The sequence below is a fragment of the Plectropomus leopardus genome, chromosome 3 (assembly GCF_026936395.1).
Source record: "Plectropomus leopardus strain MGB_pleo_1.0 chromosome 3, ASM2693639v1, whole genome shotgun sequence".
In the NCBI taxonomy this organism is placed as follows: Eukaryota; Metazoa; Chordata; class Actinopteri; order Perciformes; family Serranidae; genus Plectropomus; species Plectropomus leopardus.
Window position 1 is genome coordinate 15,753,663 of NC_142178.1, and position 23,321 is coordinate 15,776,983.

The window sequence follows — 23,321 nt, forward strand, 5'->3', positions numbered from 1 at the left end:
AGATAATCAATAGGTCACTCATTATGTGTGAAGTCCAGCAGAAGATCCTAATCTGGAAAAAATAATAATAATGTTTTCTTACCAAGAAAGATGAGAGATTTCATACCTAGAGAAAACATGCCACTGTTGGTGTTCTTTGTGCCTGAAATTTTAATCTGGGACAGGTCACTTTGTAATCTGAGGTACTCGTAAAAGGAGAAGAGACTTGATTGAGCAAGCTAATAATCAGCCCATTTTCTGTTATTCTTTATTATAGAACTTTTCTTTTATAAATTAGTTATTCACTTTTATCCCTTAGTTTGCACACAGCCCATCGGCTCAAATTTTTGCTGTACTCCCTTCCCTTTTTGCCGAAGCTGGTGCCATAGTATTCTGTATTACATTTCACTGAGTTAATTATAGGTCAAGTATATTATCATGTTTTAGCCAACTAATGACTCTCAGGTTTGTACACGATTAATAACTACAAGTGACAGAGGGAAAGAGACAGAGAGAGTGATGTGTACAGAACATCTTCTACCTTTTAGGCAACTGCAGAAGCTTCTGTGCGCACATTTTCCCTATTTGAAGTATTTGAATGACTGTCCCAGGTTACACAAAGCATGCCGTCTCACATTCTCAATCATATTTGATAAAGTAAGACAATGTAAAAATGTTTGCAAAATCAAAACAAAAAATTATAGCAAATTTTCTTGTGATATTGAACAATTTTCAGTCAGTACATTTGTTATTCCAACAAGTTCTCATTTAAGTTGTTCTCCAGCATTTAAATAATAAAGGTAAGCTAATGTAATATCATCAAATCCTGTGGGTATAATGTTACTTTCAGTTAGTTTTATTTTGAGTATCAGTTATTCATTATTAGTTATTCTCTCTCTCTCTCTCTCTCTCTCTGTATATATATATATATATATATATATATATATATATATATATATATATATATATATGGTCAATGTAATAAACTGGGATAAATTAATTGTTCCTTTAAAATTGTAAGAAGCTGCTTCATCATGATCTTCATACAATATACTTTTTGAATGTGATTTTCTTCCTTAACCAATTTAGCCAATAGAATCCACAGTATTACATTTTTGTTTTATTTATACATAATTGTATGTTATTTTTGTCAGTGTTTTTACAGTAGTTTAAAGTACTAACTTTCTTACTGCTGCAGTTGTCTTTATAGAGAATTACTATCCATTTGAAATTCATTGTTCATCTTTATATACATCACTCAACTGACCTCAACATTATAAATATTTATATAACTTTTACTTGTATTTGAACTTATCAAAGCTTATTATACAGTAATCAACATAACAGTAATCACTACCTCTAATTGTCGAGATAACCAAAAATTCATATGAGCATAAGAGACAGACAATGAAATTGAGACCATTGTGTTTTATTCAGTACAGTGCAACATTGTGAGACCTTACATCCCAAAGCAGGTTGAGTTTTACATGAATAATGCAAAATAAAAACAATTTGAAAAGAACATTTTGTTTCCTCGAGTTTCACTACTGCTGACACCCAAAGAGTTGGTACTGCTGGACCATCTCCTCCATGCCCAGACAGGTAGGTCTGTGTTCATCAGTTTGACACTCTGCACCTGTGGGCCAGTACTCGATCCAAGTTCTCTCTCCAAGTACATACTGATACCTGAGGAAAGCAAAGTGTCAGATACATTCACTCTCTATGTAACCAGCTTTCTTTAACAATAGGCCAAAAAAATATTCAATTTAATTTAATTACTCTATCAAAACAATGACACATAGTGTCCAAGAAAGATTTGACTTAATAAAAGAAAGCAGTAAAGCAGTAAAAAAGTTCAAATGCACACACATTCGCAACTTACGTTTGATCTACGTCATCTCTGTGAATATCTTTGGATGTGCCCATGATAAGGTAGATTTTGCTCTCTGCCAAGTCTAAAGACTCCCTGCAGTGTGGATAACTGAGGAATGTGCGCAGTTTATTCAGAGGACCCACATCAAAACTTCCTGTAATTCAAATAAAAGGAAACAGAGAAAAGGTAAGGAATAAATGTGTAGCCAGCGTTGTAGTGGTGTAGTTTCACACTTCTCAGAAGAGTATTAAGGGTAAAGGAATAGTTGTAGTATTTTGGGAAATACTCTTACCTGTATGCACTTTCTTGCCATTAGATTCATACTATTATTCATGCCATTCTCATGAGTGTATTGGGCAAATAAATATTCAGCCATTAGCTGGCTAACTTTGTTTAGAGTGAAAACAGCGAGTCTGCCAACACCTACCCCCAACATCTACCAACACATTTAATGCTGTTGTTTATTCCATAGAAAAAACAAAGAAAAGAAAACCCCAAAAAACATTAAAACGACAATTTGCCTTTTTAAGACCATGCACTGGGCAATTTCTTGGCCAGGACTATTATGTTCTGGAGTGTCCACTGGTTGTCTTGCAATGCAAGCTAAGTTAGCTGGCCGCAAGTGGTAACCTCATACGTGGCATACAAACACGTGAGAGATAGCAGGTTTTTCTTTTCTTTTCTCTTTAAGATTACTTTGGGGAGCGCAGCAAAGGGCCAAGGGTGGAATCTACCAGGTGAGCTAACCAGTCTTCTCATCTAACTCAACTGTCTGGAAACACAACTGAGACTCAATATGCTTTCAAAAAGAGACACCTTGAAAACATCAGAGGGGTGTACATTTTAGGCAGTTCAAAGATAAATACCCACCTTCCTTGATGACTTCCAGTACCCGCACTGTGTAAATGTCAGTGGACAAACCGTCTGCAAATTCCTCCACTCTCACTTTGTATGCTGAGGACAGACAAGTTGCAGATTGTTAGCTCCCTTGCTATACACACACACACTCACACACACACATTTTTGGGATTAATGTGCTATATATATATACATATATATATATATGCAGTCAAATAACACTCTCTTACCAAAATCTATTTTGCTGGTCAGTGTACTCTCGCAAATCTTAGCTGTGCGCTGATCATCTTTGATATTGTCCTTCTTCTGCATACTACAATTCTCTGGAAATGCACAACATTCACAAAGGTAAATACACAAATGATGACCAGATTAAATGTGGGTGTGTGTCCATGAGTTGATGGGTGAGTGCAGCTGAAGTATGTTAGTGAGCTTTTGTTAAGCTAGACTGATTCTACAGGATCCTGCAGGTGCTTTTTCCCTCTGACAGAATGTTCTCATGAAACATTATACTCATACTACCTGACCATTAGGTTCAGACATTAATGTTTTCCTAGGGATATATTGTCATTACTTTTTATGACCAAATACCTGCACATTAAATATGCATTAGCATGCCAACATGCTAAACTAAGATGGTCACAACAATTATCATTATATCTGCTAAGCAATTTAATTTTGAGTATGATAGCATTCAGCTTTAAGTGCTGCTGTGCCTACAGTACAACCTCTCAGGGCCACTAAGTCTACACACTGATGTTTCTTCTCCTACCCACCTGCGCAGGACTGGGTGAAACACTCTGTTAAGTGGGAATAATTTAGCATTAACCCCTGCATGGCTGTAGACTCCTAAGCTTGTTTGATCCTTTTTTGCCCTCAAATCCTGCACTTTATTGCGAATCTCTGCAGTTTACAGACAATGCAGATGATGAGTCCAAAGCACTTGGTAAGCGCTTTACTTCTATTAATAGAATAATGTTAGTTTTGCCTTTAGCTGTTTGGGGGCAAATTTATACAGCAGGTATTTAGAATGACATAATTTTGTTTACCTTCAGCACATGTGCATTCATCATTTCTACAAAGCCGTAGTAGCTGTCCAGCTTTCCTCTCTGGGTGGTAAAATTTCACACAGTGTGATTCTGCAACATGAAAAAAAAGATTTTGCAGTAATTGCAGTGCATTAGAAAATGAGCATTCGATAATCTGAAAATGTAATACTGTCTGCTTATCCACATCGTTATCTATTCCTACATCTATCGACAGTGAAGTTCATGAAGGCATCATATGATTCTGAGTGTCTCTGAGACTCACGGTCATAGTACTCATAGACAGACACAGCAGCTGGTTGCAAGACTCCCACTTTTAGTTTCTGATGGATCCTAAAACTGATCTCCTCCATTCGTCTGTGAGAAACCTGTGGACAAATGTAAGATAGAGATAAATAAACAGAGAGCAATGCAGTGAGAGAAAGTATAGAGATAGGAAACAGTGATGTCATACCTTGTCCAGGTAGATGATGAGTGAGCCTCTTTCTGACAGGACTTTGTTCATCTCATATTTTGCAATAGTGCGGGCACGGCCTTTGGCCAACTACACACAAACACACACACATTGTCAGACACTTTTTTAAACCATAAAAGACTGACTATACATATATATATATATATGTGTGTGTGTGTGTGTAAGTTCTTACCAAGTCCAGGTCGTTTGTGTTAGCAGTGAAGCCAGTTAGCAACCCAATATCCAAGATTGACATGGATGCATCATGGTCCTTGTCCTTATACCTGCACACAGAATGGACAGAATAATACAAACAACAGCATAAAAAGATAAATAGAATGTAAACATAGCCCATTATTAACTTTATATCAAATATCCTTTAAGATTTTATACGCTGGACAGCTTAAATGGGCTTTAAGGGGAGCACCACCTGAATTAGGAATTCCAGTATGTCATTTCCATGGCCAAGGAAAGTTCAATCATTGTTTGTGAACATGAGGTACTCTCTCACTAAGCCAGAAACCAGATAAGAAAGTCTCAAACTTGTGATATCCTTAGTCTAGAGCTGCTCCATAGAAAATGAATAAGAATTTGATTTTAGCTCTTTTTACCTAGAGATCATGCAGTAGAGCCTTTCTTTACACTGCCTTTTTACACAGAAACAAACACAGCAGCATCATGTTGCTCCATGTGTGAATTTAGACAGCATGCCAGCATTATAACAAAAGAGGCGGGATAGGCAGGACGTTTAACAAAGTGTTGGCCTCTTGTGTGACACATGCATCTGCAGTGTATTCTAAACAAAAACATGGCAATAATAATCATTTAACCATCCCCAGCGGTTCTCGTCCTCTGCTCGGAAGGTAAGGGGCACTCGAATCTCCTTATTTTCCCAATTTGCAATTTGCAACCTTTTAGTTAGGTGCTAAGTGCTGCTAGCTGCTTTTTAAATCTCCTGCAGGGGGTTGCACACAACACGTAACCAAGATGTCACACCAGTTTCTTTTTTATACTGAAATTAGCTTTATTCTACTAGTGTTCTCAGTTCTGAAACAGAAGATGTACGTGTACGCTCAGAACATCCCCCTGGCTATTCTCAGTGTCATCGGTAACATCTTTTCCAACATTATGACATCACAAATTTGAGTTTTGGCATACTAGATTTGGCTTTGGGACAGAGTTGATCATGTCAAGTAATATTTTAGACTGTTGTCGACTACAGAAATAACGTATGAATTTTGAAAATGGGTGTTGTTTCCCTTTAAATTAGCAGCAACATAATGAGGGCAGGACGATTAAAAATGATTAGAATTGCACTTTTACACTGTGACACTTGTCATCTCTTGATTGTACTTACAAAACCTGGATTCTCAGTTTGTATATTTTCTCATCCTCATCCATTTTCTCTGCAGGAACAAAACATTGTATTGAATATTTAGTTGATTAGTTTGCCATAACACAAGGTAGCCCTACTTGGCAGAAATAAACTGATAAAATGACAACAAATAAAGGCAGATGAACAGAGAAAGAAATATAGGGAACCAGATTACCTGGCAAGAGCTCCACTGACAAGTTGAACTTCTGACAGTCACTCTCCTTTTCTTTGGGCAGAGCGTAATACAGCGACACCATCTGAAACAAAAAAGCGATTCTTAAAATGTGATACACTAATACAACTCTGTCTTTAAAAATGTAGTCCGCACAAGCCTAAAAATGTCTGGTCTCATCTTGGACACATAAATAATCAACAGATGATAAAACCCATAATATAAACTGTAAAACTGTATATACTTACTTTCACTGTTGCTTCTCCTGAGCCTGTGGCAGTAACTTTCACATCCTGGTTTATATCATTGATCTGTGGGTATTTAAATATGCGCACGCACACACGCACGCACGCACACACACACACACACACACACACACACACACACACACACACACACACACACACAGAGGGATGAGCAGAAGAAACACACAGAACATTTCTGGAATGACGATGAGCCACTGTGTCTTTGTGTGTGTTCTCACTTTAGATGTTCTGGTAGTGAACTGGTTGTTCTGGTTGAAATTGTACTTGGTAGGACTTGACCTGCCTGGCAACAAGATGTCCACATTCAGGTCATAGTTTGGTTCTTTAGCATTGGTCCAGTACTCTGCTATAGCCTGGTACACTATTATAGTTGCCTAGAGAGAAAAAGAGTAAGGCAGAGAAAACAAGGCTTACAAAAAATGGTTTTAAGTTCAAACAAGATGATGGTATCAAAATGGAGAGAGGGGTCTGCGTTACCTGTGTTGATCCATAGCCTCCGCCCACCTTCTGCTGTTTGTTGAACCATCTCACTACAGGTCTGGCGTCCTCAAATGCCTTTATCAACAGAAGGCAAGTCAATGGTTGTAATTTTCTGTTGTTGACCTTACATTGCATTTATACAGTAACGTTAGTGAAAATAGTGAGAAGTCCTGGTTCTAGTGCAGTTATATTTTTAAATAGTAAACTCACAGTTTCCAAAGCCTTCTAAATATGTATTGATTATAAAATAATGAATCGAAAGTTTACAACATTACATTCCATTTATATCAATAGATGCCCCTGAATCCACTGGACCTTTACGGCTGTGACACTACAGACAGACACGTTGCACTGACTTTTCATCTCCAAACCCTTTACTCCTGTGGTGAGGTAACATCGATAAGGACTCTGTTGTACTGTATGTGGGACATGCTCACCTTAGCCTTGACCAGAGCGAGAAGAGCGTAAGCTGTGGCCTCCAGTGTGTAAACGCGCCCCTTAGGTGTCCGCCAGTAGGACAAGTCTGAGAAAGATGCATATAACATATTTTTATTATTCTGCTCCACCTGGAATAATGATAATTCCATAATGCTGTCGTCTTAAATTTCTTTTATTGGACTTAAACTAATGAAGAAAGTAAAATTAAATGAATAATTTTAACAAATCTTTGTATCCATGTAGGGACATTTGCCCCTCATACATGTAAATTCACAGAAGCCTGAGCACATGAGAGTGTGACAGAAAAGGATTTTTAAAAGCTGAAAGAAAAACGGATGTTTGAGAATTTAAAAAAAACCTGATATTTAGTTTAAACAGTTTAAACAATCTATCATTTATGAACTTTATGGTTGAAAAATAATGCTGTCATTTCTGGTGGGCAATCTATGTACCAATTGTCTCTAAATTACCTCAAAGATATCTGACTGAGCAAAAATGATTACCTAATATCAACCGCATCAATGTGTCGGTTGGGCTCTAATAAAAGTATAACAGTAATTATTGGTGGATTTTGTTTTCTTATACTTTCTGAATATGCGTTCAAGAACATTGCTGTGTGATGACACCTGGGGCGACAAATTTGTTGAGGATCTCGCGGTTCAGTTTGTTTTCATTGGCCAGGGCATATGATGCCATGGTAACAGCATATGGGTTGGTGAGATGGGGCAGACGCTTCTCCAGGTAAGCCACTGCTTTGTCTATACTGCCAGCTAGACTCTGGACAGAGAGGAAAAAAAACAAAGGAAGGAGAAGAAAGAATAAGGGGAGAACAGATAGTGAGCAGAAATTTCAGTTAGAAAATAAAACACTGTCAAATGGTTCAGATAACAATAATATATCTATTTCATATATCGTCTTCTGTGAAAGAATGTCCAAGGATTTTACCCAGAGTTGAGACTACATTGAATTGCACTGGAAGGCACTTAAGAGGATCGACAAATCAACTTTTTTTAGTCTCTATAGAGGTTTTTATGGGTCTGTAAACACAGCACAGGCAGAACTCTTCACAAGTTTTTTTTCTCTTAGTAGCTTTTTTAGGTTTTGGAGTTGAGTGGCAGGTGGATAACTGATCAGTTGATCCAAACAGAGATCATCAGATCAGATTGATAAATGAGAGGAGCAACTGCTGCACAGGTGAGTGAAAGTGAAAAACTTTTAGACCCAGTGCAATGAACAGTTAGGGTAATTAATTACACCTGGCGTTCTGCTGCTCCGTCTTTGCCCCGAGTATGCTCTGCACTCCGAGAGCATGGTGCAATGAATAACCCAATGGTATATATATTCCTGACATCCCTATCTACTAATGAACAGCCCAACAACAAAAATAGAAAATCAATATATGGTAGCAGACGATTTCATTGTGGCGGGCCACCAAAATTATATGGGAAACCCTGGGATCAAATTATAATAAAACTAAGGTCAGTGTAATAGCATCACCAGTAAGTAATTAGTAAAAGAAAAACAAATGTGGTTAGGAAAAAAAAGAGAAAACAATGCATGTAGATATAGGCCTACTCACATTCACAGTAGGTGCACATAGTGAGCGTGATTCCTGCATGGCAATGAGGCAGAAGGCTGTCATGGAGGCATCTGAATCTGCACCACGCACGTCACCCTAAATGCACGCACACACACACACACACACACACACACACACACACACACACACACACACACAAACACAAACTTGTATTATTCAGTCAATGACGTGATTGTTTTATCTCTATATTTGTAGCAGCAAGATGAAGAATAGATGTCAATGACATCAGTGCACGTACAATCATCTCTCCGTGGGACACCCTTCCAACTTCTCTAAATAAGCCGTCAGGTTGCTGCGCATTGAGAATCAGAAACTTGACTGCTTCACAGATGTGTTCCTTTTGCACTGCCACCAGACTGTTGGCCATGGCAAACACCTTGGCAACATAAGCTGTCAGCCTTATAGCATAGAAGAAGAGAGGAGAAGAGAGGAGAGGCTGTGAGTTTAGTTTATGTAAAAAACTTGCACCATCCTCACACAGTCACACTCTAGGTTAAAATAGGATGTGCAAACATTTATGTATCGGTTTATCGATGTTTGGAGTGCCTCACCAGGTGCTACTTGGGCGATTCGCCCAAACAGCAAAAGACCCATCTTTTTTACGGTAGGCAAGCTCGTTGCGGTAACCTGGACATGAACAAAAACACACAATCTTTTTACTGTCAGCCATTCAACTTGGAATCCAGTTGGATGGGGTCCTGTTACATTTTTTCTTACTGTGATTATAGCATCTTTAAAATGATTCTGTTGGTGTCGTTTTTTTTGTATAATGCAATTGTAGTGAAAACCTCTGTAGTCTATGGGTTTATGCATTGCATTCAGACCATGAATTCTCTGTGTCCCTAGTTTGTATCTGTGGGGCATGGGCTTGCATTGCTGACTACCACAACATCTTTTTGATAACATTTCTGTCTTCTTTTGTCAGGTTAGGGGTTAGCCCAATGAATTAAAACATTAGAGTTTCTCCATTCGACCCCATCCGCGAGTTCCAGCTCAGCTCATAACTGTTACATTGTGATGACGTCACAAAATTTTAAATCGCTTTGCTCCGCGAGAGGAAAGCTTTACAAATATAAAACCACCATAACCCAAACATTTATGCAAGAAAGATTCAGAAATTACCTTGTTTGCAGTTCGAGATGTCCTGTAAACAGTTTTACAGACGTTCTTTATAATAGTGACCTATGGAGAAAATGCTTTTTGGGGTGTCGGGGATATTTTTTGTTGCAATACTGTGAGTGGCCACAAGCAAAATTTGGCTGGAAGGCTCAGCATTTTTCTTGGTGACCTGCCAAGTGCTACTGTGTACCTCTCCTCACTGGAAGCATGGCAACTGATCAGTGTTGTAACCCAGGTCACTGCTTTCTGATAAGTACAGTTAAGTATGAGTTTCCATTTAAAAAACATGGAAGAGAACACAAATGGACCCAAATTTAGAATGCCACACAGAGGGGGCAAAATTTCTAGCACCTGTGCTAATAAACATACCTGTGTGTGTGTGTGTGTGTGTGTGTGTGTGTGTGTCAGCCTACCGGTCTTGATGTGTTGGAGAGCTTCAGCACGTTTCTGAAAGCCCACAGATTCCCACTGGTTGGTTTTGTCCAAATATATGGTTGCAATAACAGGCAGGGTCATATGGATCATGTTCTGCTCTCCACAGCCCCCGGGCTGGTAGATCAGACTTCCCATAGAGTTCCCACTAATGGCGTTCTCCACCAGTACAGACACTTGTTCTTTCCCTGCGTGTGCACAAAAGAAAAGGAAAAAAAACAAAATAACAAATGTCATAATTTAGGAAGGAAGAAACAACTAAAGAAATATGAAAAGGTTCCCCACAACCAGTGACGTGGTCACTTCCCATTAAGAACAATTTACACCAGTGTAGTATCACATAATGTGACCAAATATCTCTCACCTGTCACAGAGATCTGTGTGCTGGTAGGTGTGTTTGGAGCCAAATCTTTCTTAGGAATTCCACTGTTGAGGATTTCTTCTTGTTTACCACCTAAAGGGAGAAACAGTGGGCAAGTTCAAGGATCAATTAACATGTCATGAAATTAAATATATTACCATATTAATATATACCATAGCTACTTTTTGAGTATACTCACCTACACCTTTGTTAGCTGGGTCTAGAGTTATAATCTGAGGAGATTTAACCAGTACACCTTCAGGCTGGAAAAACGACAAGACAGACATTAGAAATCATAATTGTTTTTGTGATATCTTCATCTACTAGTGTTTAACCCTCTGGATCATCACCGGCATTCAAATTCACAATTATCTTGAACCCTGAGCAAGTTAGTTTGATTTCTTTTAAAAACACATGGTAAAGGTAATGATCAACTTGGCAAGAAACGTCCCACAAAATGCAAGGAATTAGTATATTTAATAAATTATATGTAAAAAAAAAATGGATTGATTTTCAGGTCATTTTCTTGTACGTTTTACTAATTTCATTTTTTTTTGTAGTTAATTTATGGGTGATTTCTTAAGTCTTTGTCTTTGAAAAAAAAATCAAGCCAATTTGCCCAGGTTTAAAATTGTTAACAAAATACAAAATGGCCTTTAATGATCTTTAATAATTAACAATCTCTTTTGTTCTCTTTCTCTTTCTTATATACATTTGAAAAAGCTGCCGCAGAATATATTTGCATCAGATTTATACCCCAAAAGATGTCTGTTTGCTTCTACTGTTTGTTTCCTGTTTCTCTTACCACCACCCGCAGCATTTTCATAATTCCATCGTTGAGTGACGAATCTTTAACAGCTGCTTTGACCTCAATGGGGTACTCTCCATGTTTCATGGGAATAATGACGAAGGGTACAGATCGTTGAGTTTGGGGCCCGATGTTCACTTCCTGACGATACTTTCCACGTTTAGAGGCTGAACTGCACACGTGCTCCTTCTCGATCAGATCAACACGCACCTTAAACACAGGACAAAGATAAAGAAAGAGACTGAGGTATGTATCGTTAATCAAAGTGATGACCCCCATTGAGTGGATAGTAAGGATCGTAATCAGTTTCATTTTAGGTCGAAGGTCGAACACTGGAGGGTGGGGGGCATATAAAACAGGGGAAGATGATGGTACCCCCCTGAGAGATATTGAGCATCAATAACTTAACTTCCTGCAATCTAGTGATTTTTAGGCACAAAGTTGTGCCTTTCTTTTATCAGTTTAAGGTTTCAACGTCATTAATTTAAAAATAAAATTCCTCTGTTACTCTCATGTTTTGACTGGGGGGGTGATGTGTGAACATGTTCTAAAGACTTAACAGAAAAAACTCTAGAGAGAGAAAGAATTAGAGAAAGTATATATATTATTTAAAAGTTAATTATTTCACATGTTGTTTATGCTCTTTTGTTCGCAAACTCCTTAAACAAACAAACATAAAATCATCGTCTGATTGGTTTCTGGCATGAAACACCAGGGCAGAGTAAAGCAGGCTTACAGTGACAGGATCTGGGCTGTAGTTGTGGAGGATTGCCTTAACTTCCAGCTGCTCTCCACGGACAGCAGAGTACGGCACCCTGAGATCAATGAAGAACTCCTTCCGGACAATTACTTCTAATGGCTCACCAACACAGATTCCTTTAAGGGGAGAGGGATAAAAAAAAAAAAAAACAAGTCATGAAACAGAAAAAGAGAAAAGGAAAGGTGTAAGTGATGGGAAAGTTTAAGGTTAGAGTCACAACCATAGACTGTATGTAAAGACAACATGACAACTCCCAAAAAGTGAAGCCCAAACATCTAGATCACCCTCTGGTGGCTAACTACAGTATAGGTTATAAACTATTCTGCAGTTAGCATGTTAGCTGACAGGACATGGGCCAAAAAAAAAACTCAATGTTTAGGTCAATTTACCCAGCTGGCACCGGCGTCAGTTTGATGTCACAACAGTGTTGGACTCTAATATTGCACAGATGTTAAATTTTAGTTGGAATGAAAGTCAGTTTTACAATAATTTCAATGTCTAATGAGGTTGGAATTTCACATTGTGTGGACAATACATGATGTTTTGTAGACGTTTTGTTCTGAAACGTCACAAGTACATGTTATTCTACGTCAACAGGATGTTGGCATGACGTTTGGAAGAGGTTTGATTTTGGTTACTTGACAGCACAATTTAATGCCAACAAAATATCAATGTCATGAGTCTTCTACACAACATCGCTGTTGGCATTGGACGTTGTGATATTAAATTTTAGTCACCTGATTTCACAACCTAAATTCAAATAAATATCACCGTCTAACAACATTAGTGTCCACCTGATTAGGTAGTTCTTATCCCCCCAATGTATGTTTAAGTGTTCCTATTTCTGATAAGTTTGGTTTTCAGTAATTTGATGCTATAAAAAGGGTTGTGACATCATGATTTACAGCTATGTGTGCCAATTAGTGCACTCGCAAGAGGGCGTTGGCCGTCTACAGGATATTTTGGCTTCAGTTTTTTGCAGTGAGGGTAAACAGAGATGTGTTGTCCATCTTTAAATACAATCTATGGTCACAACTAAATCACAAGAGAACTTTTAGTCACTGAATCCTCACCGTTCGTTCTTGACAGACTAATGCCAGTAAACTGCCAGGTTGTGATTGAGTCTTGCAAAGGAACGTTTTTCGTCATTGATGTGGTTTCACTGAAACAAAGAAAGTGTTAATGCTCTGAGAGGTAAATGGTAGCTTTAAATCTTCGTGGTGCCATTAATGTGGTTATCAGTGTATTTTTTTTAAATTCCTATATTTCCATTGACTCACCAGTTAGGCGATTGTCGAGAGCAAGCAGGCAGTTTGACATCTGACCACAGCCAACTCTCAGGGAACTTGGTGCGCGAATTAATTTCGTTGCTGTCCATGTAACTGTTGTCATCCTCCTCACCTAAAGCATTATTGAAAATTTTGTTATTTTGATTGTTTTCTACCAGTGTGACAATGACGATAACCACCCACAGCTTCCACCCATCTTTCATCCCCGTCTCTTACTGCGAGCCAGCAGGAGGCTATCCTCCTTCATCTCAGCTCGCTGGTTTGCTATCTCCTTGCAGCAGTGCAGGAAGGCCTCCACACAGGTTGCATTATCAGTGATGTACTCTGCACGTATCTCACAGGTGTATGAGAGGCGAGTTTCCCTCATGCCATCCGAACAACAATCTTTTTGCGCTTGTTCTGTGTACTGACTCACTGGAAAGAAAGAAAGGTGGTGGAGGAGAGACAAGGTAAGAAGATGCATGTTCAGCTTCTCCCCTCTATCCCAAAACAAAAACCAAAAACAATTGAAAGGGGGGTCTAGAAAGATTGTGGAGAGCCTGAACTGAGTGACAGAAGATGACTGATTATGTGGTTACTGTCTAGTTTAGAGCTGTGGTTCTTACATAAGCTGGTTCTGACGTCCGTTATAGTGGTAGCTCGTTTCCTCCTGCTGGGGGCCGGGCATTTCAATTCTGGAAAAGCAGCATAAACAAGGTCTTTAAAAGAACTCATCAAGTTGGCTAGACTTGATTTTTACGTGGTATAATTTACATGTAACTCTAAAAATCAAAGTGAGGTCATTCATCCATGTTTGGGCCACATTGTGTGGACACATCGTGTTGACAGGGTCAGAGACTGAGGAAAATTTGATCTACAAATGCACACATAATTTGTTGAAATGTTAAAACATTGTATAAATGCTTTTTAGAAAAAATATCCTCCACTGAAACAGGGAACAGAGGGGATTCTGATCAGCTCATGTAGAAGTCTCCCTGATTGATTCTTGACACTAACGTGGAAATACCTCAAAGAGCCCATATAGACCAGGTATTAACATGCTTTTTGGTGGTCCAAACACAAATGGACAGCTATTACCATTCACACTTGTGCCTATCATATGTCTCCAGCTGACCACTAGTATTCAGATTCTGTTACTGCCCTGTGAAGTTATTACATCCACACTTTGCTCTGTAGCGTGCTTGCTAGTTACATTAGCAGTTGTGTCGATACCATGGATGTCTTAAGAGACCTGGAAACAGCAGTGGCGACAGGGCCCTATCCATTCCTATGAAAACTGCTAAGTAGCACATGAAGCATTACCCAAGTACCCATATCTTTCTTATTATAGGGCCCACAGAGAGTGCATACTACAGACTTTTGATGGCCAGGTAGCGTGATTGTACCCATGCCACTTTACAATGTGCACTATAGATCGTTTAAATAGGTACCTTGATGTAATTTGGTTGGAAAGACTCTTTAAGAAGCAGTTCTTCTTCTCTCCACTAGATGATTACTCCCAAAAAATGAGTGGACTTATTTCAATGAATAAAGTTCCATGTGCCCACTTCCTAATTAAAGATATTTAATGGTACAATATGAAAGCATTAGGAAGGGCATGTTTAGGGCAGAGAAAAGAAAGTAGTAGAAAGTAAGGTCACCTTGTCTGTAGGGAGTCCCAGAAGCTGTGCTGGACTCAAACAACAACCCAGCATCGTAGAACACACCCATACCGTCCTTCCCTCCACCAGGTGTGCAGCCAGTGTCATGCTTCTCTACAATATCCCACACCTGAGCAAGGTGGAAATCATTCATACACACAAATACAAACATAGAAGACATAGGGTTAGACTATGCAAGTTAAACATACCTGGCTATACACTCACATGACAGTGTCAGATTTGGCCAGGAAATAAATTTCCTGTAGCTGAAGTTTAACTTGCCATATTTTGAGCAAATTGGCCTGATTTCTTTCAAAAACATGGGAAGAGGGAGCAAATTAACAAGAAATGGACAAACAAACAAACAACGCCCCCCAAACAAACAAGAAATTAGTAAAAAGTTACACACAGTAAAAAATACATAATTATTATATTATACATATATAATTAGAGAACTATAAATATAGTTCATTTTTTTAGAACATTTTTGATCTCTTTAATAATCTAATAATCCCATTTCCTTGTCACCTTTTATTGTTTTTTTTTTTCAGTTCGTAGGACAGTTCTTGCCAGGTTGCTCATTATGTTTTTTCTGTGTTTCTGAAATAAGTTAAACCAATTTTCTCAAGTTTCAAAATGATAAATGCTAGTGAAAGGTGTCTGAATTCAGCACAAAAAAGGTATGTAGAGCCAGGTTTTAAAGTGTTAAAACCCTTTCAAACATTTTTAGTGACAAATATTATTCAATTACTAAATTAAATTACCTTTTTCTGGGTGAGACGGTGTTTGTTGTTTAGGACGTAGACGCCTTTGTCAACTGCCACCAGTCCCACCGTGGCCTCTGGGTCTCCAGTGACCTTCAGACCAAACATCCTGCGAGGCTCATATGATGGAGCGGGTCTTGATGATGTCAGCGTCAGCTAAATGTGAAAGTAAGGTCAATGAATTACTCTTTTGTATTTGTTACAGCAGTTTCATACATAAAAATATGTTCAAGAAATTAATAAATAATTGATGTTATCAGATAGTGTATTATTTGAATGCTTAAACTCTGATACAGTGGTTATGTGTGTCTCACCGAGCCCATGCAGGAATCCTTTACATCCACCCAGACAGAGTCTGATACCACTTCATTGCCGTCTGTATGATAGTAGGCAATAATGCGGAATGATGGCAGCATTTCTTTGGTAATGGGAATTATCAGGGAAATCAACACTTGACCTTTCGTCTTGTAACGGCCGTTTTGCACCATTTGACCTCGGCTCAGGATCTAGGGACACAGATTTGAAAATCAGACGTTATCAGACATGAGTGTATACTACACAGGTCATAAGATGCAACAAAAATAATTATATATATGCACACATGGTGTTTAATATCTCTCACCAGGTATGTGATGTCACTGTTTTGATTTCCCTGTCTGTTGAGGTTGAGGTTGATTTTCAGATTGTCTCCTAAATTAAGCTCAGCAGTATCCACCCCTGCAAATGCAACATGTTGTGATGAGTGCTAAATACTGAAAACATGTAGTGCATGGTACATACCACTGCCAACCCCCACTGTTTTGTAACTATCACACGTTATTTCAGGATGTCCCTTACCTATGTGGATGTAGTTGTTGCTTTTAGTGGCATATGGCACAGCTGACATGGTGGCTGATGCTTGTCTTTCATGTGTAATACGAGGATCATTGGTCTTTGCCTGCAATTAACGACACACACAGTTCAGCATGCAAAAAAAGATGAAGTTCACCATTCACATTTTGCACAGAAAACATATAAGCAGTGCCAAAACCAAGTGAAGATTTAAAGCAACAGTTCATCCAAACATCAAAAACCCATATTTTTCCTCTAACATATGGTGCTATCTATCAGTCTAGATTGTTTTGGTGTACGTTGCTGGGTGTTGGAGATACCAGCTGTAGAGATGTCTGCCCTCTTTTGAATATTATGGAACAAGATGACCATCGGCTTATGATGCTCAAAGTGCCAAAAAATACATCTGAAAATCTCAACTGTAATGTCTCTTTCCAGAAATCATGACCTGGATATACAAAGATAACCCAAAGACCTTGGTAGGAACTTTTTTCTTTGTACTGATTTACACTATTGCATCATATCACTGTAAAGGAAGTGTGCATTTACTCATGGAAAAAAGGCTTTTGCTTATGACAGTAGAAGATGTAAACATAATGCCGTTCTCCACAGCTGATGTGTAAAGTGTAAAGCTAGCTCACTGGTTCTAGGTGAGATGCACACTTCCATCTGCACATTGATACACTTGGCAAATGTGGTTCAGTGGAGAGAAAACAGTTCCTTCGTGGAACTGTTCACAAGGTCTGTGGATTATTTTGAGTAACTGGGTGATGGTTTCTGGAGAGAGACATTGTTGGTGAGTTTTTTTAAACACATTTTTTAAGGCTTTGAGCACCACAAGCTGAATGCCATCTAGTTCCAATATAATGAAGAGAATATAGACATCCCTGACATTTCATCTCCAACACTCAGCAGCTCACGCCAAAACAATCTAGATTAACAAATAGACCTACAAGTAAGGTAAAAAAATATGTGTTTTTGAGTGGGGTCCAAATCAACTGTCTGAACTGAACTGTCATTTTAAAAGATTTCAGGGACTTACTGTAACTGTCAGTCTTGAGTTTCCTGCAACTGTGTTGATGGTGAGCCGTGCCATGCCGTTGGCTGCAGTGAAGCCCTGCACCCGGCCTGGATCGACCACCACTGCTACACCTGATGCCGGTGTGTCATCAGGATTCACAACCTCAACCTGCCACCAGAGACACAAACAGCACACTAAGAAAACGCTAACACACTAACAGCTTTATTTTTAAAAAAACATCCTGTAAAGGTTGAATTAATGTCATTTGATTAGTAGGTAAGTAATATGACTTAGGTATGGTGGCCCAAATTGTTAACGGGTGATTTTTTTTTTTCTGTTTCTCTGAAATCTCCTCTGTTTGTGAAAATCTGCCTTTACATCACGATGATAGTCCAAAACATTGCTTTAATCAATTACAGAGCATTAAACAGCACATGACTTCTATGTTTAAGATATACTGTTACCTGTGTTTTCAAAGGGTAACCATATCTCATAAATGAAATGTTTTCTCTCAAGGACTTCTTAGTGAAGTAGAAAAACAGTCATATTTATATGTAAGTAAGTGCTTTACCGCAACATCGAAGGACATTCCTGGTTTGAAATATTTGGGCGTTTTCTTGAAGAGGATGGTGTAAGGTGATGTGACAATCTGGATACCTCTCAACTCTGACTCCACCATTTCACTACCTGTGAGTTATCACAAACACAAATATATTTGAACAGAAATTGAAACAGAGAAATACATAGAATTGTCTTTCTTTTTCTTTTTTTTTCTCCCTGCTAGTTTGGCAAATGTTTAATTTTCTCAATACTGATAGTTACTTTGACCTGCACATGATCTAACATACTGAATAGGCACAAACGCACAGTTGCTCTCTTACCGCTAGCTGTCAGCACACTGACAGACACAAATATGGAACTCCCGACCAGCTGGTTAATGTTTGGGTAGGTCTTTGTGATGTGCTCCCTTTTCAGTGTGACCACTCCACCACCTCTGTCAACCTGATGTGACATCAGATAAAATAATGAGAAATAATGCAGTGTACAGTTTCACAGTCAGAAAACAGTTGGAGGCACATTTCCAAATATGTTCTTGAACAAACAACAGACAGGAGTGTAACGATTTCAGCAAAATAACTGCAGATGTGAATTATAAAAACCAGAGACATTTTTTTCAGAGTCGTGCAAAATACAACAATGAACTCACCTGCACTCTCTGAAGAGAATTTGGAAAACTCTTCTTTTGACCCTCTTGCATAACCCCAAACACCACATATGCCGTCCCATCCACCTCTTCGCCAAAAAGATATCTAAATCCACAAGAAAAGGGCATGTTCAAGCCCACAATTGAAAGTGGGCTAATCAGAATGTAACAACAACAACAACAACTTGTCTAGCAAACTAATAGAGCAAAAATCTCAGCGCAACAAACCACAAAAACAAAAACCTTCACATACGTAGCTTTGATGTTGACAGTGAACTCTTGGCTGTCCACGTAGAAGAAGGTGCTTGAAGGTGTCAGTTTCACCTCAAAACTGGGCAGCACTGAAAATAAAAGAACATTTTATTGTTTGTCCAATCCAGTGAAAAACAAAAAGGAAATGTTGTGAGTTAATGTGTTTTAAATGATGATATTTGCAGGTAATACAAGTCTTACCATATTCTTTGACTTCAAACTCTGCAGAATAGCTCTGCTGTGGGTTGCTGTAGAACTTTGCCACAACTTTCCACAATCCAGGACTATAAACATAAACATAGACATGCAAGAACATATATTTCAATAATCTAGCAAACAAACAAAAAACTGCTTACAGTTACTTCTATTTATTTTATACAAATTGCGATATGAGCTGCTTCAAAGAAAATGATGTTTATAGAACAACAGAAACACTAAAGTTTAGAAAAAATGGTTTATGTTTTTAGTTTACATCCCTGCCAGGGCCCTCCATACTATAATAGCTGACACATCTTAATATCAAACAGCTGACTTATCTTATTATTTTTATTCCTCTCTTACTAAAATATGTCAGCCTATTACTATTATTGTATAATTTTTATAGATATTAAAACACACACACACACACACACACACACACACAACCCCTTCCATATATATACATACATACATATATGTAATACTCACCTGACAATTTCAGCAAGATGGAAATCTCCAGCGTGCATCCCAGATCGCAGGGAGACTGGATCAAGTGGTAAAATGATGCCTTCGGGGGTCTATAAATAAACAACATCTATTACCTGTTATCCATGCCAGTTTACAAATGAATTATATAAATCCATGTCTATCTTTGGTCTACAATCCAAGAGCCTAGTCAATGTCTAGCTTGACACATTAGTTTCTGTGAAATTTCTGTCTGAAACTCTAAAGAGGAAGTTGTGTTCACTGTGCAACTCAACCACTAGAGGGAGACATGCATTTCTTTTTACACTAAGGGGTGGGACAGGTGTTACTGATAGATTACTGAAGATGGACATGAAACCTATCAGAGATACAAGGTTCAGTGGATGTATTTTACTGTTCAGGGGGAATTCTTTATTTTTTTGGCATTTGTTACATTACCCTTTGGAGAGGCCAAATCCCCCCATGATAAGAATAATAATAAGAATAATATAATACTAAATTCTGTGCTTATCAAAGATAAATACCACAATCTCGATGGCAATAGAAGCATCAGCTTTGGTTGTTTCATCCCTCTCAATGGGCTCCATACGGGGTGACAATGCAAACATCCTGTAATGAACTGACAGAGAGGAAAAGAAGTTAAGTTTGCTGCTGAAAGTTAAAGGAAGGTGTACCTTTGTAATTTTGACTATGTCAAGAGTTTTCGTAGTACTGACATTCAGTTTTGAAAAAAAGTACCTTCACAGATTTAGGTATGTTTCGCAGCACTGATGTAGAATTGAACTCACTTGTGCTGTCAGGGGTGTAGAGGGTCTTGTCCGTCTGGATGAAGATGTACCCGGACTGGAAGGAGACCAAGACGACTTTCTCCAACATTCGGTCGGGGAACTGAGCTTGCAGGTACACATACTGCTTTACCTTGGGATCTTTACTGAAGTCTCCAACAGGGATCTGAAACCAGCATGAGGAGACAAAAACAGTGCGTGAGGAGCAGGATGGTGTACATCATGTGCATTTCTGGATTTTAAATCCCTTGTTTGTGCTTATGACAGGAAATGAAGCCAGTGTCATAATACAGTGACAGCAGTTCATTTACCGTTATTTGTCCGAGCGCCTGGAAGTTATTTGCATTGGTAAGTGTCACAGATGTGGATGCCAGCCTGGTGTTTTTAGTTGGATGGTTCATCACGTTGATTGTGACCGGTATTTCTGCTCCAGTGTAGTCTTGGCACTCCACAAAGATCTTTTCTACTGTTCCTACCCGCAACAAGTTGGGGGCAGACATTATCTGCCTGCAGAGCAGCAGCAAGAGAGAAAGATATTAATGTGGAGATTCTGGAAATTACTGTGCAGACAGATCCACATACTGTTTAGAGTGTACTGACAAACATGTTCCTGTATCATATGCACTTAAGCACTATAAAACACACATAATGACATGGTTATCACTGCTATACATATGATTTACAGGTTGTTGGGTTTTTTTTCCATAAAGGTTCCAATACTATATCTCTTACAGAAGTAGTTAGCAACCTTCCCGCACGAGAAACATTTTCAGTATTTCCCAGAAAAAAGCAGAATGTTGACACCTTTAGTAAATTGTAGGTGGAAATGTCCATTTGAAGAAAATAGCATAGGGGTCATTTACTTGCAAAAAAACTTTATTACCTTCATTAGGTAAAGGGAAAGAATGAGGAACATTCATATAGACAACATTTTCTCTGGTGAGGCCAATCAGAGACTATGAGCTGTCAGAGTAATCACTCCAAAAGACTGTGTGTATTTCATTTAATAAAAGGCATCTCGCCATATCAAAGATGGACATAATGGAATGCCCCCCGCCCTTGTTCCTTTGACTTACCTGATGAAGGTTTAAGGACCAAAACATTGTGTATTTTAAATAAAATATATTTTAAGTAAAAGGACAGTGTACAGGAGTTACATGAAAAAAATTTAAAAATAGTAGAAAGTCTGAAAAAGCTAAATGTAATTCTACATAACATAACTGTTTGGGTTTTTTTCTCCAGTGGAAAGATAAATTAAAAATGAGACACGTTCTTTGTTTAGCCTATTTCTCATAACAAAGCTCAAATTAACATTAATATGAGATTTTGACAATTTTCTCATAAGTCTCAAATTCAGTTCCTAAGAAATACCCTTTCTCTTTTCTCAGTCTGATCCTGATTTAAGATCTTAAATTGTTCCTTTTTCTCTCTCACTCTTGAAAGTCTAAATAACAGTAAGACCCCCTCCAAAAAACTGATTTGCTTATAAATGAACCAGCATAATTTCAGAATCTTATCCCAGTATTAAAATTCAAGTCTATACTTTTTTGTATTTAATCTGTTTTTGGAGTTTAGAAACCTCTGAGAAACCTATGAGCACAGCAAAATAACTTCTGTTGATTTATTGTTTTGCTCCTTATTTGTCCCTAACACATCAGAATTTAACAATTTCTAAATAAGAAGATGGTTTATTTCTGATTAGAAAAGACTAATGTGAGCAGCAAAATGTTCATCCGGGGGTGTCCAAAACGTTTTATATTTCAGTAATGTTTTATGCAAGTAATTGGAATTCTCCTCTCTTACGAGAAAAAGACAAAAGTGATAGACAGTCTGGAAATAAACCAAACAGAAACATTTTTTCAACATACTTTCTCCCTTTAATCATCTTCTGACCCCCCAGATTTATCACAGGACCCAAGCCCCATTGAGTTCCACTATCTTAGAGCCTGTGAGTTGTAAGTTGTTGTGAGTTTCATTTCACCCCAAAAACCAAAGTATTTGCTTTGATAAGGATCATGAGCACCAGCATGGACTTCACACACAATAAGTGATCTATTGATTATCTTGATGAAGATCCAGTAGTGGATCAATAAAACATTTCATCATGGCTCTACACTCTCGCTCTGTCTGGCGTGATGCTTGCGCAAACTGAACAAAACTGAGGCCAACTTACTGGCATCATTTGAAAGACCACAGTACCTTGACTTTTGTGACACAAACTGCAAACTGGACTACAGCCCCTCATTATGTAAGACAAAGTTAAACTAATGTTTATAGCCAGACACTAAATCGAGTATAACATAAGTGGATCCTGGATATTGTTGTTGCTCTCATTAAAGTTCGATAAAGAACAATATTAATATCAAAAAGATGAACAATGAAACAAACTTCATATTTTAGCTCTGTTTTTACATGAATTGACTCAAGCACAGGGGAGTGTGTGAAGCAGGTGTACTTACAATGGAGCTCCATCAGCCAGAGAAGTCAGAGAGACAAAGGCCAAAGAGGCCACCAGCCACAGCAGAGTCCGACTCATGCTCCTACCTGAACCCGATCCGCTGTCAATGTAGAGTGCCGCTCCGCAGCACCCTTCTTTTATCCACTCATCACCCCACCTCCTGCAGCTCTGATTCACCTCACGGCTGTGTCATCCGTCCTCCTACCAAAATGTTTCGTTACATGTGTAAACACAAACACACTAACACATGATTTCCCAGCAGCAGTTGAGAAACTTTTGATTTCCCTTAAACGTTATCTCTGCTCTGAGGAATAAGTAAACAGTAGAAAATCAATAAGGGTTATTGCGTTTGACTAACTTCAAGGCATAGAG

General features: G+C 38.4%; 1 protein-coding gene across 1 annotated transcript; it reads right to left on the reverse strand.

Annotated features, from left to right (window-relative positions):
- Window positions 1-1,392: 1,392 nt before the first annotated feature.
- LOC121941800 (complement C3-like) lies at window positions 1,393-23,106 on the reverse strand. The gene is made up of 43 exons (XM_088075714.1): window positions 22,951-23,106; window positions 20,803-20,998; window positions 20,495-20,657; window positions 20,231-20,325; window positions 19,710-19,798; window positions 19,224-19,306; window positions 19,024-19,111; window positions 18,774-18,876; window positions 18,448-18,568; window positions 18,138-18,253; window positions 17,588-17,734; window positions 16,552-16,651; window positions 16,337-16,431; window positions 16,029-16,220; window positions 15,715-15,870; window positions 14,951-15,080; window positions 13,916-13,984; window positions 13,527-13,724; window positions 13,302-13,422; window positions 13,095-13,183; window positions 11,998-12,137; window positions 11,259-11,471; window positions 10,653-10,716; window positions 10,457-10,546; window positions 10,074-10,280; window positions 9,093-9,168; window positions 8,780-8,939; window positions 8,521-8,616; window positions 7,568-7,718; window positions 6,941-7,026; window positions 6,501-6,578; window positions 6,242-6,397; window positions 6,006-6,068; window positions 5,761-5,842; window positions 5,568-5,616; window positions 4,404-4,494; window positions 4,211-4,300; window positions 4,022-4,124; window positions 3,760-3,849; window positions 2,941-3,033; window positions 2,723-2,806; window positions 1,862-2,006; window positions 1,393-1,665 (listed from the first exon to the last, which is right to left on the reverse strand). The coding sequence occupies exons 1-43, from the start codon at window positions 23,025-23,027 to the stop codon at window positions 1,524-1,526; spliced, it is 4,977 nt and encodes a 1,658-aa protein (XP_087931840.1). The 5' UTR covers window positions 23,028-23,106; the 3' UTR covers window positions 1,393-1,523.
- Window positions 23,107-23,321: the final 215 nt, after the last annotated feature.

Bases quoted from the DNA above. Each gene is read 5' to 3' on its own strand.
- LOC121941800 (XM_088075714.1), bottom strand. From the start codon at position 23,027: ATGAGTCGGACTCTGCTGTGGCTGGTGGCCTCTTTGGCCTTTGTCTCT. The intron at 16,652-17,587 runs GTAAGTCCCTGA...CGTTAATTGCAG, and splicing joins ACTCAAGACTGACAGTTACA to GCAAAGACCAATGATCCTCG. The intron at 10,547-10,652 runs GTGAGTATACTC...TTCTCCCTTTAG, and splicing joins CCCAGCTAACAAAGGTGTAG to GTGGTAAACAAGAAGAAATC.